The 16981-nt window shown below is 37.6% G+C and overlaps 1 protein-coding gene across 1 annotated transcript in view; it reads left to right on the forward strand.

Moving 5' to 3' along the window:
- LOC103139165 (tyrosine-protein phosphatase non-receptor type 22-like) overlaps positions 1-16981 on the forward strand; it is a 22231-nt gene continuing 5250 nt past the window's right edge. Inside the window, exons 1-16 of the mRNA XM_007553654.2 lie at positions 1-393; positions 4963-5071; positions 6917-6993; positions 7136-7231; positions 7322-7360; positions 7454-7525; positions 7780-7839; positions 8043-8185; positions 12604-12670; positions 12763-12840; positions 12983-13069; positions 15352-15910; positions 15997-16071; positions 16224-16301; positions 16442-16513; positions 16604-16734. Of these exons, the coding sequence (XP_007553716.1) occupies positions 292-393; positions 4963-5071; positions 6917-6993; positions 7136-7231; positions 7322-7360; positions 7454-7525; positions 7780-7839; positions 8043-8185; positions 12604-12670; positions 12763-12840; positions 12983-13069; positions 15352-15910; positions 15997-16071; positions 16224-16301; positions 16442-16513; positions 16604-16734 (1845 nt within the window). The 5' untranslated portion in view covers positions 1-291. The remainder of the gene's footprint in view (positions 394-4962; positions 5072-6916; positions 6994-7135; positions 7232-7321; positions 7361-7453; positions 7526-7779; positions 7840-8042; positions 8186-12603; positions 12671-12762; positions 12841-12982; positions 13070-15351; positions 15911-15996; positions 16072-16223; positions 16302-16441; positions 16514-16603; positions 16735-16981) is intronic.

Raw genomic sequence — 16981 nt, forward strand, 5'->3', positions numbered from 1 at the left:
CGGTTCCATGGTAGCACTTGAACGCAGAGTGACTTTAGGACCCAGTGAGAGACAACCAGGGGGCGCGTCAGTCTGTTTAATCTGACCACAGAACCTGTAAGCTGACTTTTGCTTCCTCTGTGACACTTCACATGTTCCGTCACAGCAGTTCCTTGATGTAAGAGACGCGATAGAGAAGTGCACTGCAGTGCCACCATTAACACCAGACAACACCATGATCCGTGGACCGGGACCTTTGTGATCTGACATGCCTGTGAAGGAAACCCTGTCCCAGGCAGCAAACAGCCAATCATGGAGCAGCAGGCCTGGATTCTGAGGAGCATCCTGACCCAGCTGGAGAGTCAGGAGGCTGTGGATGAGGGGGCACCAAACTGTATTGCTGGGGAGTTTGCGGTGAGTCAGCTGTAACAGTTCAAGCGTTAAAGTTCTGCTTTTAAACAGGAATCCATGATGAATTCCTCTGTTTTACCTACATCTTTCCCTGTCTATGATGGAACCACGTAAAAGAAGTAAAGTGTTCTGTTATTGAGTGAACAGGCAAAATCTAAATGAAAACGAAAGCATATGGCCTTTCACATTTGTAAGTCGTCATACTCAGCAAAAAGTACCAACAGCTTCCTAGGCATTTTAATGCTTCCTCTTTGCGAAGACGCGAAACACTGACGAGAAATCAGTGAGGAAGAAACATGTCTTCACCACTTTAAAGTAGCAAAGACAAACAACCGTGGTAACCACATGTCCACACACACGCAGTCAATGGTGTAGGAGTTCATGTTTGACATCTTGTGGCATCCTGCTATTGATGACTGACAGCCTGAGGACAGCACTGTGTGTTTCCCATGCTGCCCCTCTGCTGTCCATCTAGACACCCCTGTTGCATCATTTCCTTAAAGGACAAAAAGGACTCTGTGTCGTTAGAGTCACAGACGGTCTGCAAGTCTTTCAACAGACTCTTAAGCTGACTGCCAAGCCCTCTGAACAAAAGGAACAGTGTCTCAGAGAGCCCCATCAGCATGGACGGGCCTTAATCCTGAGTGTCACTCGGTTAAAGGTGGGAGTCATCTGCTGGTATCAACTCATTTCATCTGGAGTGCATCATATGAAAATTGACTCCAGTCCTCTGCCTTTAAACTTTGAGTCTGACTCTTTTTGGTACTTTTATGGGTTGTTTTGTTTAAAATATTTCCATATTTGTTATAGAAATGTTAGAAAAAGAAAATGAAATACAGAAAAATGTATTTTCCTCAAGCTTGGGAGATGTCCAAAGTTGCTAGCTGTAGCCATAAAGAACCTACAAAGCGGTCAGTGATCATACATCAGCATTGCTGAAGTCATTTCGGACCTACTTTTGCCTTCAGAATTGTTGTTATTCTTGACAAAAATTCAACAGTTATAAATTTTTACCTATATTGAAAAACTACAATGCAAATTTCCTGCTCCATCACATTCCAAACGTGTTTGTAGGGTTGAGATCTGGGTACGATGGAGTAAATTTAATGTTATTATCAAGAAACCAGCTTCACATGATTTCAGACAACAGATAAAGTGATGCAGGCTGTTGCATTTAAATTATGTTCTATTAGAACTAATAGGTGCTAAGTGTGTAAAAGAAACCATCCCCCACACCTTCATACCAACACCGCAAGTCTGAACTGTTGACGCAACGCAGGATGGATTTATACTTTCATAATGTTTATGCCAAATTCTGCCACTACCATCTCAGCTATAATCCAAAATCAATGGAGCAGGCAACATTTTTCCAATCTCCTACTGTTAAATGTTGGTGACCCTGTTCAAATTCTACCCTTAATTTCCTGTTTTCAGCTTACGGGACTGCATTAGCTCGTATGTCGTATTCAGAGATGTTGACTGTGTAACATAATTTTAACTGCAGAAGCTACTTTAGTTTTCCTCCACATCCACACATCTAAATGCATTAAACTGCATGTGAGGCTAAGTTACTATCTATCTCAGAAAGGACTTGAATGTGCCTAACAAAGTGTCCAGTAGCCAACAACAAAGCTACAGGGAAGAAATAAGTTACAATTGTCTTCATAAGCCTTCAAATAATTTGAATATGCAAGGCAGCTGAACATGAAACTGATTAAGTTGCGTTCAACCTGCCATAGAAACCTCACATACACACTTCACAAGAGATAGTGGAAATAAATTAAAAGTGGATTAGTTGCTGGTGAAACTGCCAAAAGAAAGAAAGTGGTCCTGATCGCCTATTTTAATTTTTAAAAGACCAGGTCTTAAAAACGTGAATAATTATGAGGGCACAAGGCAGCACTTAGAATATCTTGCGTTATCGAGGTGCATTTGCATTTTTTTCTCTCAGCCAGCCTCATTTGTGTCTCTCCCTGTCTCTGTGCTCGCTTATTATTTCAGTATGTTAGAAAAAGCCCCTATCCTGTAAGTTAAAGATAACACTTATGCTGTTAATTTGGTTGTTAAATGCAAAAATAGCAGAAAGAGAAGGTTAAAAATTTCACGTCTGAAATACGTCTAGGCTGCTACACCTTCTCTTTGTTGTTCCTGCATACCAACATCTCCTGTGGATGAGTGCAAAACCTTTTTAACCATGCAATTAAACACCAGCATCCTCTCAGTTGCACAGATATTTAAATAACAACCTGATTGCATGGAGCATAATGCAGCAGACATCCATATCTTGAGGCTACAGCAAACTCACATGGCCTCTAAATGTGTTTGGCATCTCATTTCGTCAGTATCTCAAAATACTGATGTGACTTCCCTTTTAAGTAATAGAGGACGACTGTCTTCAAAATGAAAAGCTTTATAGCGTGAGTGTTTGTGTTACTTTCCTCTGTCCGCTGTATGTCTTTAACCATAGTACATAAAAACAGTTTAAGTGCAGGTTCAGATGCAAAGAAATGTCATGCATTTTGTGACACATTAAGTCTTGACACCCTCTGTGTATCATTTATGATACATGTATGTTTCGCATGTTGTATACATAGTCGCCTGACTATCTAGGGCTAAAAGTACAATGGTTTATATATAGTGAATGAGTCTCCTGCATGGTGAAATAATTATTACCTAGTTCAGTCAGACAATAGGCTTGACTATGCTTCCGTGGCAGTTAGGGTTAGGATGAGCGAGTGGGTGAGTGAGTCTTCATTAATGCAGTTAGAAGATCTAAAAAGTATAACATTAGATGAAGTAATGTCATTATCCGGCTGCAGAAGTTTGAGCAAGACCTGTGTCAATTTTGTGCCAGTGGCAAACATGTGCAGTAAATCTGCATCTCTAAATCCACTGAAATGTTTTAAATGTTCAAAAAACAAGGCAGATTTAATGACTTTCCCTTTGGTCTGACATGAAGGGCAACAATCAGCGAACATTAGTGATTTACAGGCTTAACTGATGGACTTTAGGAGACAGAAGACAGAAAAAAAAGCAGCATTCTTGAAGAGTCATTTGACATACATTTTTATTTTGCCTTTCTTACCTTAAAATCAGAGTTGTAAATTAGGGGCACCTCAATCAAGATGTTTTTGTTTTCCCTAAATACAAATATGAGTCAATTCATAAGAGGCATTTAATTATACTTTAGTTTGTATTTTTTCCCCAGTAGTTTACTAAAATCAGTACAGTACATGCAATAAAATAGTTTACATTTAATCATTATCGTGTGCTCTGCATTGGTGCAGTGTAGCACATGATTCACTCACATTAATCTGCCTTCCTTCATCAAACAAAGGCCAATAGAACAGAAGAAATCGTTAAAATTAAAAAAAGAAAAGTTGTTCAAACTTAACGCACAACCTTATATTTTATGAAGAGTCTCTAAGGAACTGTCTGTACTGCTTTCCTGCAACAGCTGTCCAACTTTAAAATGTTTAAAGTTGGTAAATTTCAACCACTGGTTACAAGATGGATACCAAATCAATCAGCAGAATTTAGACCTGGATTAAGATTTTTTTAGAATACACAATGGCCTTTATGTGTGATCTGGTTGGGTTAATCAAGCGATCTTGGAGTTCTTTCTTTTGAAATACAAAATGAAGCGTTGGCATGTTTCAAAATGGATTGTTGGAATGCTGCAGGCCTTGGCCTTTGCTTGAAATCTCTGCCCAATGAAACACACTACAGTGTGTACAAAATCACTAAAACTGTGAGTAAGGATGCAGACGTCCTTTGTAAAACTGAGAGATACCAACGAGGTTGGAGCTTACCTTGGCAGATGGGTTGGTTGCTGGAACCTTCTAGAGAGGGAGCAGATTGTCGTTTCATGTACATCAGATATTTGCAAATTACAGAAACATTGCATGTATTTGTCACTTCTCGCTTCTCATTGTGGTGAAAATGATCTTTTTCAATGAAATTCTGTTAAACTACCTAGGTAAGGATATTCTTGGGCCCATTTCATATGCGCTTACAGCCGTCAGTTTCTCTATCTTCTTCTATCGCGAATGTTGTAGAATGTAGCATAATGTGGCCAGTTTGTTGTTTTAAAGAGAACAAGAAGCATGAATATGAAAACGCTTCAGTGTCTCAGTTGCATTTTTATTTTAGCAAAATGGTGGTGTTTACTCATCAAGACGTATAAGGTTCTGTAATGTACAAAACCTCCCACTGAATACTTTTGTTGCAACATCTAAAACATTCAGTAAACACCAAGAAATGCTTTAGAAAGTGCAAGTATATTAAAATATTGTTTTTGCACTGTAAATACTGTTCTTGCTAATATTATATTTTTCATATCTGATGTTGTTAAAACTCTCCTATGTTGAAAGAAATTGCTAGAAAAAGGAAGCCTCAAGCTGCAGCTTAAATGACTCTTTGTTAAAGAAATCTGGTTCATGGTGTGTTTGTTCCAATGCGGTTATATATAGAGACAGGGGAAAAAAAAGCCCAATGACATTTATACCGCCACAAGACACGAAAGCAAGGTAGTTAAAAATGTATGTTGTAAAAAAATCTTTTGTTTTTCAGAGGCTGAAAAACCAGTCAACAAAGTATCGCATTGACAAGGTCTTCTCCACCAAGGCTGCAGAAAAGCAAGAAAACATCAAGAAGAATCGATACAAGGACATTGTTCCCTGTAAGTTGGGCTGAGTGCAAACCTGTGAAAACTGTGGCATGCATGTTTGTGCAAATGGTGTCATGACACCGAATGGTGATTCTAAATCTAGGTTTTAAGAAAGTGACAGACTGTCAGAGTTCGATGATACGGCTCTGAAAAACATCAGCATACAGTTGATCATAAATGTAACACCTGCATGGTTTTGGTAGTAATGCTGAGAACAATTTTATAATGACAGAGTATTACTGCATATATAAATGATTAACACTGTGTGCTTCTTTTTCACATTTGGATGGAAAACAAATGTTTCATAAAAAGAAAAAAACCTGCAAAACTGCTTGAATTAGAAGGTTTCCATTATGTTGCTGTTATGCCCTATGTATTCAGGGTGGCATCCTAAACCAAGTGCAGGAAACGTATTTGACTTTTTTATAAATTTCTTCTCTTTTTGCTTTATTGTCACAAACAGATTTTAACATTTTCCAGGAACAAGGAATCTGTCTGTTGAGAAGGGAAAACTGCTAAGATTTCAAATTGATTGAAAAAAGTAATTTCATTTTAAAAAAGCCTACAACTCCATATTTTATGTTAAATTGTAATCCGATTTAAAGCAAATACTTCCTGCAAAGCAATATTTTAAGCTTTCAGTTTATAGTCTGAGACAAAAAATAGAAATAACATCAGTGCCAATGAATCATTAATATTTAGAAAACGATGGGACACTACATGTCCTTTTAGACTTTATTCATCAAATAAAGACTACACTTACTTTGACTTTGGAGGGCTCATAACACGGTTGTACGTTGTAATCACAGTTTGCGTTGTTGGCTTTTACATTTTGTGAAATTCAAAATGTTTCTGGCACAACTTCACAGACTCCCAAGGTAAATGGAAACGATAAAATAGCTGCAAAGACTACAGCAATACTACGAGTACTAAGAAGCAACTTCATTAGGAGACCAAGGCATTTTGGCTTGATGGTGTTTTGGAGTCTTCACTAAGCCTGTATTGTGAAACATCCTGACATGTAGGGCAAACTCTTCCTAGCCTTTGTGTCTGTCATCACATTCACATTGGTTTCCACATTAAGCCACTGTGACTTTAGCACAATTAAGTGGTAATGCTGCCTATTGGGTGTATGATGTATCCTCTGTTGGAACTGAATGTCACACACTCAGCTGTGACACTGGCTTGTAAAATCTTCCCTCAAACTTAACAGTTACACCCTCTACAGTTCAGTCCAGATGTTTCTTCCACATCTAATTATTTAAATATTGTTCGCTGCGTTTCTGCCAAATCACTTTCCATCTGATTGCTTCACCGTGCGTAACTGCTTTGTCACTTCTTTTAAAACACTGGACATCTGTTGACATCTTTAGGCGATTTTACTGAAAACACCTTGCTTTCAGTAAGCCCACACATTGACAAAGACATTAAGATTCAGGGCTGGTTAGCTCATGTGATCAACCCCAACTACTTTCCAACCACATTTTGACATCAATAAAATCTTTCTGTGGACGTCTTTTTACCTTTGACTTTTTCATCACATTTCCATGTCTAGACGGAAGGTGATAGTATATTGTAGCTGAAATGTGTTTGGAGTGTTTGCAGAAACTTTAAAAGTCAGGCAAGGTGGTATACAACAAAATACACGCTGAATTCATCTTAACCATTTTCTGCTTTGCTTTTTGACTGTTATGAATGGTGCATCTGCAAAATTACATTCAGGCTTGCATTTTATCTTTACACTTCTGTGTTTGATGTAATTGTGTTTTGCTCTGTTGTTCAACAGGAAAATGAAAGGTTATGCAATCATTGAAATTTTACATTGTTGGTACTTTGACCACGTTTCTCCTCTTCCAGTTGACCACACCCGAGTAAAGCTCACCCTCACCACATCCAAAAAAGACTCCGACTACATCAATGCAAGTTATATTAAGGTAAGTTAAATGTACCTTATTTTCTCAGGAAGTAGCTCTGTTACTCATGTGGTGTGATAGGCAACACAACTGATAATAACAACTATAACTCTGTAGTGTAAATAACAACATCCTTTTACTGTATGCTGTGTTCTGCTTACAGGGAGTTTCAGGATCCAGGGCGTATATTGCTACCCAGGGTCCGCTTCCACACACACTGGTGGACTTTTTACGGATGATTTGGGAATATAACATAAATGTTGGTCTGCTTGTCACTTGCTGTGTTTGTCAAAACGATGTTTTCTGTTATGATCCTGTTGAACTCCTCTCGTTTTGCTTCATTCCTCAGGTTATTGTCATGTCCTGTCGAGAATTTGAAATGGGGAAGGTAACGATGCCTTCCACGTAAAACAATGATTTCTCATTAATTTAAAATGAAAACATTTCAGAAGTAAATCTTTGTTTGTTTCTTTCTTTTTAGAAAAAGTGTGAAGTGTACTGGCCACAAAATCAACAGGATACTTTTGTATGCGAGGCTTTTACCGTCCACTGTGTGAGTAATTTTTGTCTCACTTTGTCACACTTCCCACTCAGACAGTTTCCTATAACTGTTTTAAAATACACTGACATTCCCGTTTTCCAGTTATCCACATCTGACACCCACAGCACGTCATGGAACGTTTGAACAATATGAACTTAAAAACATGAACAAAATAACTCATTTTTTTCCTTCTTGTATCGTATTATTTAGCCGTTTTTAATACTCAACCATCTTAAAAGTGTTTTTTTTTTCCCCCTTTTTTCCAGGACTCTGAGGAAAGTAAAGGAGACTATCTGACAAGGACGTTAAGGTTGACATATCGTAATGTAAGCATTAACCTTGTCATGGCATTTTCTCTGAGGCAATCAAGAGATAAGGAACTGGTTTGTTGACAGCTACAACAACTGCAACCACAGACTGTAACCTCAAACCTCACTGAGTTATTCCAATGATATGCTTGCAAACGAAAACATTTGACATAAAATTTGTGATGAACTGATCCCAAACATTTCAATTTTCTACTTTTCAGTGTAGCCGAACTTTGAAACAGCTGCATTACGTCAACTGGCCGGACCACGGCGTACCAGACACCATCCCACCCATCCTGGACATGCTGCATGAAATGCGCTGTTACCAGGCGCATGACGACATCCCCATATGCATCCACTGCAGGTCAGAAGCTTTACTGGTACCTGGGAATGTTACCCATTGTCTGCTGAGCAAAGACTTTTTCTTTTAACAAATATTCATTTATTTGTCTGTAAAAGATAAATGGCAAATATGTTGTCGATTATGTAAGCAATAATCATTTCTTAAACAATTTGACTTTTCTCTGTCTCTGAAGAAATAACCCTGGTGTAGATATTTAGTTTATCAGTTATACCACAAAAAAAATAATGTTCAAATAGAAAATCAAACTATAAAATAATTCTTAACAAGGAAAAATTATTTTTTTTTGCGTTTTCAGAATAATGCTGATGGTAATTCTAGACTTCTTAATCACATAATCAAATGGCGCATTGTTAAACTGACAAAACCATTATTTTTGGGTTTACAAGAGCAAAAAACACTCACCCCACACCTTCACTTCTGGTAAACGTGTCAGAGAACTTGGTTGACCACAAGGTTGTGTACGTGGACCCCTTCTATTCTCATTGTGAATTCCCCAAAAGCTACCCAAATTACAACATGAAGGGCAACATTACCAGTCATGCAGACAAGTCACAGAGTGCTCACCACTCAAGAGATAACAATAAACCTCATGGTGAATAACTTATTAACACACATAAGGCTGTTTTGATGATATGTAAAATAATAAAGGTTTACATATACCGTGTAGGACATGGGGGGTCTCCAAGAATTAAGCACAGAAACTTCATAATTGCAAAATTAATATAATATTAAGCTGCTTTCATATCCTGCCACACAAACATCTAGGAATGTCTCTTATACGTGCTTAAATGTGAGGAAATAAAGTTCATCTTTTGTTTTGTATAATATATATGCATTGTGTTGATGGGTGTATAATTAACTGTCTGCTCTCAATAGAGCAAGTTGCTTTTTGCTCTGATGTTTTTTTTTATTATTATTTAAGATAAAAGTTTGAGAGCTCCAAAGTTCTTGAATGAATGTTAATTATAAAGTAATCCAGAGAAAACGTGTATGGCTATGACAACGTCAGTCACAAAGCTTCTACAGTATATTGGATTGTTACAGCTGTTCCTTGCTATGGCATTGAAAAAGAAATGGCATAAAATTCAATGCAGTGGCACATACAATATGTATGATATATGTGTAAATATATGTAATGTGTTATATCCGATCAAATCAGGCATGCTGATTCAAGTCACTGTTTTTACTTTGGAATACTCATGCAATATAATGCAAATATGAAGTACATAATAATTCATACTTAAAGTGAGATAAATATTCACTTCTTTCAACAGTTTTCTTATTTTTTGGACACCTGGTAACAATGTGTTAACTCTGTTTGGAGGTCTGCTGTGAGGATTTGGGTTTTCACTGTGTTTATTTTGGCTTCTGTTCCTTGTGAGCCTCTGTGTTGTCCTGTCAGCCCCTGATTGTTCCCAGGTGTGTCTCACTCCCTTGATTACCCCGTGTGTATTTAAAGTCCACCTGTTGTCTCTGTCTCTTGTCGGGTCCTCGTCTTTGTCAGCGTCAGTCTGTCAGTCGTCACAGTAGAACTGGTTAAGTCCTGTGTCGGCTCTCGTTTTTCAGTCCTCCATCAGTTGCTACCGGCAATTAGCTGTGAGCTATTCTGCCTGCATTGGACTGTTTGAGCTTCTCCTTATTAAATCATCATCTTCATCATCATCATCTGGGTCTCAGCATTCATTCTCACCACTACAAACTCACCACTTCATGACATCTGCAGACTTATATATTTGAGTCTGTTTTGTTTGAGTTCCTGGAATGATTATGGCTCAATCACAAGTTATGTAAATTATGTATTTGGTTAATGAAAAAAAAAAAATTCTTGCTATTTCACACTCATCTAAGAAAACAACAAACGTCTGTCTGCTCTTCATGTTTTTTTAGAGAATAGACGTTTCTTTCTCACACACTTCCCTTTGAAGTTAAACTTGTGCAGTCATTCTCAGATTGTACAGCAAGAATTTTAATATAAATATATAAATATCAAACAATTAACTTGTTTTACGCAACATGACATTTTGAGTTTTTGGAGACATTTTATAACCTGAAAACACCAGATGTGGGCTTGTCATTAACTTTGAATTTCGTCCTCTCATCAATATCAAATTTATTTTTATACCACATTTAAAAATTACTGTAACAAATCAGTGATTAATCAAGTTACAACAAACGACAATGTAATTGAATGGCTGATTTTAGCTGCTTTAAATCATTTGACACTCATCAGCTGCAACTATCTTCATTTTGAAGGCTGAAGTGTCGTAATTTGTTGGAGTTTGAATGTAGTTTGATAACAGGTTTTGCTTACTGGTGCTATTGTTTCATCTAATCATCTTCATCAGCTGTTCCTCATCTGCGTAGCATTCAGTTATCATAGTCTCTAGTAGAAATACTGCGTGGTTCATTTAGTCTGTCATCTGTTGTTCCCACAGTGCTTATTTCTGATCTGTTCCCGGCTAATATGTTCTGTAATTAAAACCATCTTCTCTATTCACAATGCTCCTTATGTCTTCATCTCATTTTGGTCCCTAGCAACACCAAAACATGGCACTAGATAGCCTTGTGTATGTCACCATGGTGTTCCCTCTCATTTCAACATTACAAACTGAATGTCTGAGGGTTAGGAAGGGCACATCAAGTTTAAAATGCTAAGTAACGATGTTCCCAGCATGTGATGTGTTATGGTAATGTGTAATTTTGCATATTTTACCTGAGGATATTGCTTTTTTATTACATTTTTTAGGCATTTCTACAATCAATTTTTCACTTGAATTTCGAATTTTTCAGTTTGGGTTAATCTGCTATGAATTATCCATGTGTCCAAATATGTTAAACTATTTTAGCTTACTGAAAACTATGTGTACAACTATACAAATAAGTGGAATAGTTTAAGGATAAATTAAGATTGACTAAGAAACATAAAGCTTGGCGACCTTGCAGGTCGTAACTCAAACTGTACAAACTGAGAACTGAAAAAGAAAAAGTTTGACCAGATTTAACACATTTATTGCAAAGGTAGCTTTAGCTTTAGAGATACAGGGAGATGTTCACACCTCAGTTCAATCATATTTTCAAAATGCCACTTTTTTACTAGCACTGTTTACTTTAAATTATTGTTTTAAATATTTGAAAGCTATTCCATTGATTTTATGCAAGCATCATACGTTTGAAGTTTGTTACCTCAAGAACACACATTACGGTTGATTTATTTGTTTTAGTTTTTGCACCTTCATGTGTGAACATCGTTTGCGATGCAGAAAGAGGTTTGACTGATGCCAATGTGTTACTTGTGGGTACATGTCCTCGTGCATCAGGCCTAAGTCGTCAGAGCCCTCCTCTTTTTTTTTTTTTGACAGGAAATGCACGTAGGTGGTGAACCAACGGCCCACTGCACTTTAAAACGCACACATGGGCTTTCCTTCTGAGTTTTTCCACCACTTGCGTTGTGGTTTCATCACTTACCTTTATCATTTATTCAAGATTGCACAAAGTTACGGCCTTCAAATATGAATGAGTCAGGCAATAAACTGCCTGTGTGTTGTGCGCTGGAATAAATTAATTAGATCCCACACGTCATAGATATGTACATTAGTGCACCACATGATTCACACTATAAGGTCATGGCAGCACAAGATTTACTGGCAAAAAAGGATGTGCCTTATCAGTAAGACTGACTGAGGGTTTCACTTCCTCTCAAGATATTGTTTTATCAAGACAACAAAACAACTTTTTCTAATAAGATTCAATCAAGCCTTCTTGTTGTGGAAACTCAGATATGAAACGGTAAACATTTAAAGACAGAACATTCAAATAAATGTGCTTTGACATTCTTACAGTCGGTTTGCTTCCCAGTAATTTGTCGTTCAGCTACTTAATAATAAACAACTGTATCTTTTAACAGTAAAGATGTTGCAGAAAATGCGGTTTGAAAACACGCCACACCCTAACATGTTGTGTAGTTTTTCAACTCAACATATTCCTCTTTGGAGGAAGTGTGCCACAGTTCATCTCTTTTCAAGGTTCAACTTTACCCGGCATTTCGTTTTTATCCTCAAAACTACTTTGTAGCTTTTTGCAGCTATGAGATACCTTTTTCTGTTTTCTTTTTTTTTTTACTGTATGGATTTCTAATTATTTTCAACATGTTTTGAATAGTTTTGGGTTGTCTTGTAATATTCCTTCTCATCGAATTTTATCAGCTGCCGTTGTTCTAGCACCCAAATTCACACCAGTTCATTACTAGATCTTCTGTTTCTTCTGCTCTTGTTCCAGATTTTACTATTTTAGAAAATGTTTCAGCTCTTGTCTGCTTGTTGAAGTTTTGATCTTTGTGGTGCACTAAGTTGACTATTTATTTCAACTTAGCTGTCCCGATGCTAAACGTTGGTCAAAACTTTTTGCTGTTGTGATTTTAGTGCTGGCTGTGGAAGAACAGGAGCTCTGTGTGTCATTGATTATACATGGAACCTCCTCAGGAGTCAGGTGAGACTGAGCCGTGTAAAGATGTTGTTTTCATTGGTTGGACAGCAACATATTTTACATATATTGTATGTTTAATGTGTGCCTGCTTACAGATGATCACGTCAGACTTCAGCATCTATAACTTAGTTCAAGAAATGAGAACCCAGAGGCCATCTGTAGTTCAAACCAAGGTATTTACTCAACCCTCCAGATAGCAGAACTTCTCTTCAGGCTAATAGCGTCAGCTTCATTTCTATTTCTCTACAGCAGAAAAGGTTGATTTGTGTTTTGTTACACGTTGTAACTCGGTATGCTTTTGTTGTTTACCCTCAGGAACAGTATCTGCTCGTCTACAGAACTATCAGGGAACTGTTTTGGAGGTATTTGCAAACTATGGAGACACAAAGCTGCAACACAGAGGTGAGCAACTACAACAAGAAATCGATCTAAAGGTGCAGGTTGAGAGGGAAAATATGTGCAGTGGCATGCAAAAACCACTGACCATGAATGTTCCAATGTTTAATGTTCTGGTAAAGTAAACTAAAAAACAAACTATCTGGAGAGGGCCTATTTATTTCTGTTATTTAGTACTTGTGGGTTCTCGGATAATTGGAATATTGCATGAAACCAATAAAACTATTACTTTTTAATACAGACATGTTGTGACCTACACAATCAGGTGGCAGACCAATGTTTTGACAGTTGACATTGAAACTCTCCACAAAGAGAGTAAACCACATAGGTTCATTTCTAAAGAAGCTGGCTGCACATGGTGTTAATACCTAGCATATTGAACGAAAGTTAAGTGGAAGTAAAAAGTGTGAACAGGAAGTAACTGCAGCCAAGAATTTGGGGGAAATTCACCAGACATGGACTGCAGCTAGAGACAGTTCTTTGAGAACCATTTCTTATAAAAAAACATATAAAGGACATGACTTACAACTTTCACATTTCTTCTGTGAAGCATTGCATGCTTCAACCTGCTGACAAGTAGTACGGAGAATCTTTTATTTAATCTAATAAGACTTGGTACTTATCCGCTCTGCCAAATATACAAGACATTGTTAACTCTCTGTTAAGTGGATAAGAAACCACACCTGTTGATGGATATGCATAATAATAGTCTTGTGCTATTTTTTTAGAACAGTAATTATGACATATTTATAATGAATTCATAACATTTAACTGAACTAGATGTTAAAAAGCATATCTATGTGTAATTAATCCTAGTTTCATTTTCAAACTGAACATCTGCTGTTTAATGTTACACTAAGCTATTACAATGCACTTGAAAGTGCAGCTAATTGTTGCACTACATGCACTATCACAATCAATAAGCTGAGATCTGAGACCTATTATTAAAATCTGAAAAATCTGTAATTTTTTGCATGCAACTGTCAGTTCTCCGAATGCAAAAATATGAAAAGCACAAGGTACAAACCGAAGTACACAAACAGCTGCGGCAGGCTTTTTTGTGGTTTCAATGTATCATAAATTTAGATTGTAGTCACATGACGAGTGGAAAATCAGAAGTTGTGATGGCAGTGTGGTAATCTGCTATGAGCAAAAATCATTTTCTTAAAGTTAATCTGATCTCTGCATTGCTCACTTCCAGTGGCAAGATTAAAAATGAGCATATGGTAAATTCAGGGTTTATCTCATGAATCTGTAAGTTAAAATGTTTTATTTTGATTGACATCATATGCCTAACAATGCAACGAGGAAGGTTGGTTCAGACTGCATTTCATCTGTTGCACCAGATAAATTGATTTTGTAATTTTATGTAATCATTAGCTGCTGAAAGTAATAACGGGATGTTAGACTCATACAACTAAATTAAACATGTCATCTTTTAATAACAGGTAATAATAATGATGATACTACTACTACTAATAATAATAATAATAATAATAATAATAGTAATAATAGGTAACATAGTACTTTGACCAGTTTTAAAACATCTTAAGTTCAGTTTTCAAAAAAAATAAAATAATTTTACCAATCTGTATTGTTATAGCTCAACTTTTAGCAATGTCAATACCATAACATTCAGTGAAACTGTAGTATGTAACTTTTCTAAAAATAAAAAAAAAAATGGGAAAAAAACCCCAACTTATTTTATTTAAACTGTCACCACGTTATGACAGGACAGTATCGGACAGATAATCTGTGAAAAACAATCAAGCTCCTCCACGTGCCCCCAGCTTCTACTGCCACCTGCAGAAATGCACCGCTCCCAGTCAGAAACAGCCAATGAGAGCCAGGAGGAGTGGCTTAGCGCTGTCAAATAATCACGTATACGTGCTGCTAAAGGTGCTAATGGTGGAGAAACAACTTACCGATAATTGCAGATTTAAATTTAGAGGTTCTCACAAATTCTCTTAGTACTTGGCTGAATTAAATTTTAAACTGTATGACTTAAGTTCCAGTTATCATTCCACAAGCTTTTCTCAGTAGTTTGTTGAAATTTTGGCCAATTCCTCATGACACAACTGCTGTATCTTGGTTGTGTTTGTTGGTTGCCTTGCACCTGGGGTCCAGGCTTTGGGAAGGTCACTTCAGCACATAGAGATGGGTCACATTAATATACAACCTCATGTGGCCTGTATATAACCCTTTTGACCTTTTGCTTAAGATGGAGAAGTGGTACGTACCTGGTCATCTGATGAAATCCTCTTTTATGTCTGTTTTCATCTGAACAGGTGACGATGCTTCAATCAGCCGTTGCTGCCACAAATGAAAATGATCTCTCAGACGAGAGTGAGGAGCTCGACTTAACCCCACAGCATCAACTCCTGCTTGAAGAAGAGGGGGGTTATTTCCAACAATACAGTTCTCCTTTGGTTCAGGTTTCAGAAAATAAAACTGCCTATAAATACGAGGACTTACAGTGGATCCAGCAACAACACCACCCATTCCACGGCATACCAGAGGCTCTGAATGCTACGCAGGACTTACATGAGGGAGCGACCAACTCTCCTAAACCGTTACATACCATCCCTGCTGCACTTACGAGTGAGAGCATACCAGACAAAGACGACACCTCTCTACTGAATTCTTCATCTTCACCTGCTGTGCCTGAGGCTGTGTGTCTGATGGTGGAAGACCCCTATTTCGACACTCCTTTGAGCTCCCCTTCACCCGAGGAGGCTCTAGTGGACGAAGGACCAGAAGACTCCAAATGGACATGCAGCCCGCTCTTCAGCACACCTTCTTTTCTCTTGAATGACCAGAACATGGAGCCCAGTTCTCCAACCTCAGGTAAGCAGAAACATGTTTGCATTAATTAGTCTTATAAAAAAACAGATAAGAGTTGCTGAATTGCAGTCGTGTGTTTTGTTTCAAAGCTCCAGCCGATGATGAGGCGCCTCCACCGTTACCCGAACGAACCCCTGAATCCTACTTCCTGGCTGAGGAGGAAGGTTGGTTTCCTCAGTCTAGATGTGAAAAGAAAAATATCTGGTGTCATTATATATTTAAAAATCTGATCGTCTCTGATTGTGCAACACATATTGAAAAGTGACACATAAAATCTTGCTATATTGTATTTGTTGAACAAAATGTCGTCTGACAGAGCTGCCAGATACATGTGAAAGGTTGTCGGTTATCTATCCACCAAATGCTGCGGCTGAACCAATAGGGGAGCAGGCAGGTAAGAACACATCCATGAAAAGTTTTCTTTAAGAGCATAAGATGTCTGCCGCCATTTTCCTTAAATGTGTAGTAATTCTTTGGATACTTCAAACACTGATTTTTATTTCAATATTTAACTTCCTCTTTCTAAATTCTTAGGAAGCCCCCCATCACCTGCCCCACCGCTTCCAGAGAGAACCCCAGAATCATTTGAGTTAGCCTGTGATCCAGGTAACACTGCAACTGTGTCCCTCTGATAGCCACATTTTAGATTATTTTGATTGAAAATTTCTTTTTAAATGAACAAATTTTGCTTTTCAGTTCCTGTCACACCTCAGGCAAGGGTGCCACTGGGAATGAACCTGGGAGTAATAGGACTGTCTTCAGAATGGTCGGGAACTTTGACTCCAGAAGATGCAATTCAACAGGAAAAAACATTTGTGAGAAGTAAGGTGAGGAAACATTCTTCTCATTGGAAGATGCACATTATCCTTGGAATTTAATGGAAGGTAGGATGTAGAACAGATTAACTGTGTCCCTCAAAATCTTTTTTACTAAACAGAGGATGGCAGTGCTTTTAACAATGGTCAGCAATTATGCATGAAGCAGAGTATAGCACTGGGTAAATACAACCAAAACTAACTTGTGAATCTAGCGCTAGTGGAAGAAATGGTTCGTGATCTTTTACCAGAGACAACA

This window comes from Poecilia formosa, unplaced genomic scaffold, assembly GCF_000485575.1.
Source record: "Poecilia formosa unplaced genomic scaffold, Poecilia_formosa-5.1.2 Scaffold57, whole genome shotgun sequence".
Classification (NCBI taxonomy): domain Eukaryota; kingdom Metazoa; phylum Chordata; class Actinopteri; order Cyprinodontiformes; family Poeciliidae; genus Poecilia; species Poecilia formosa.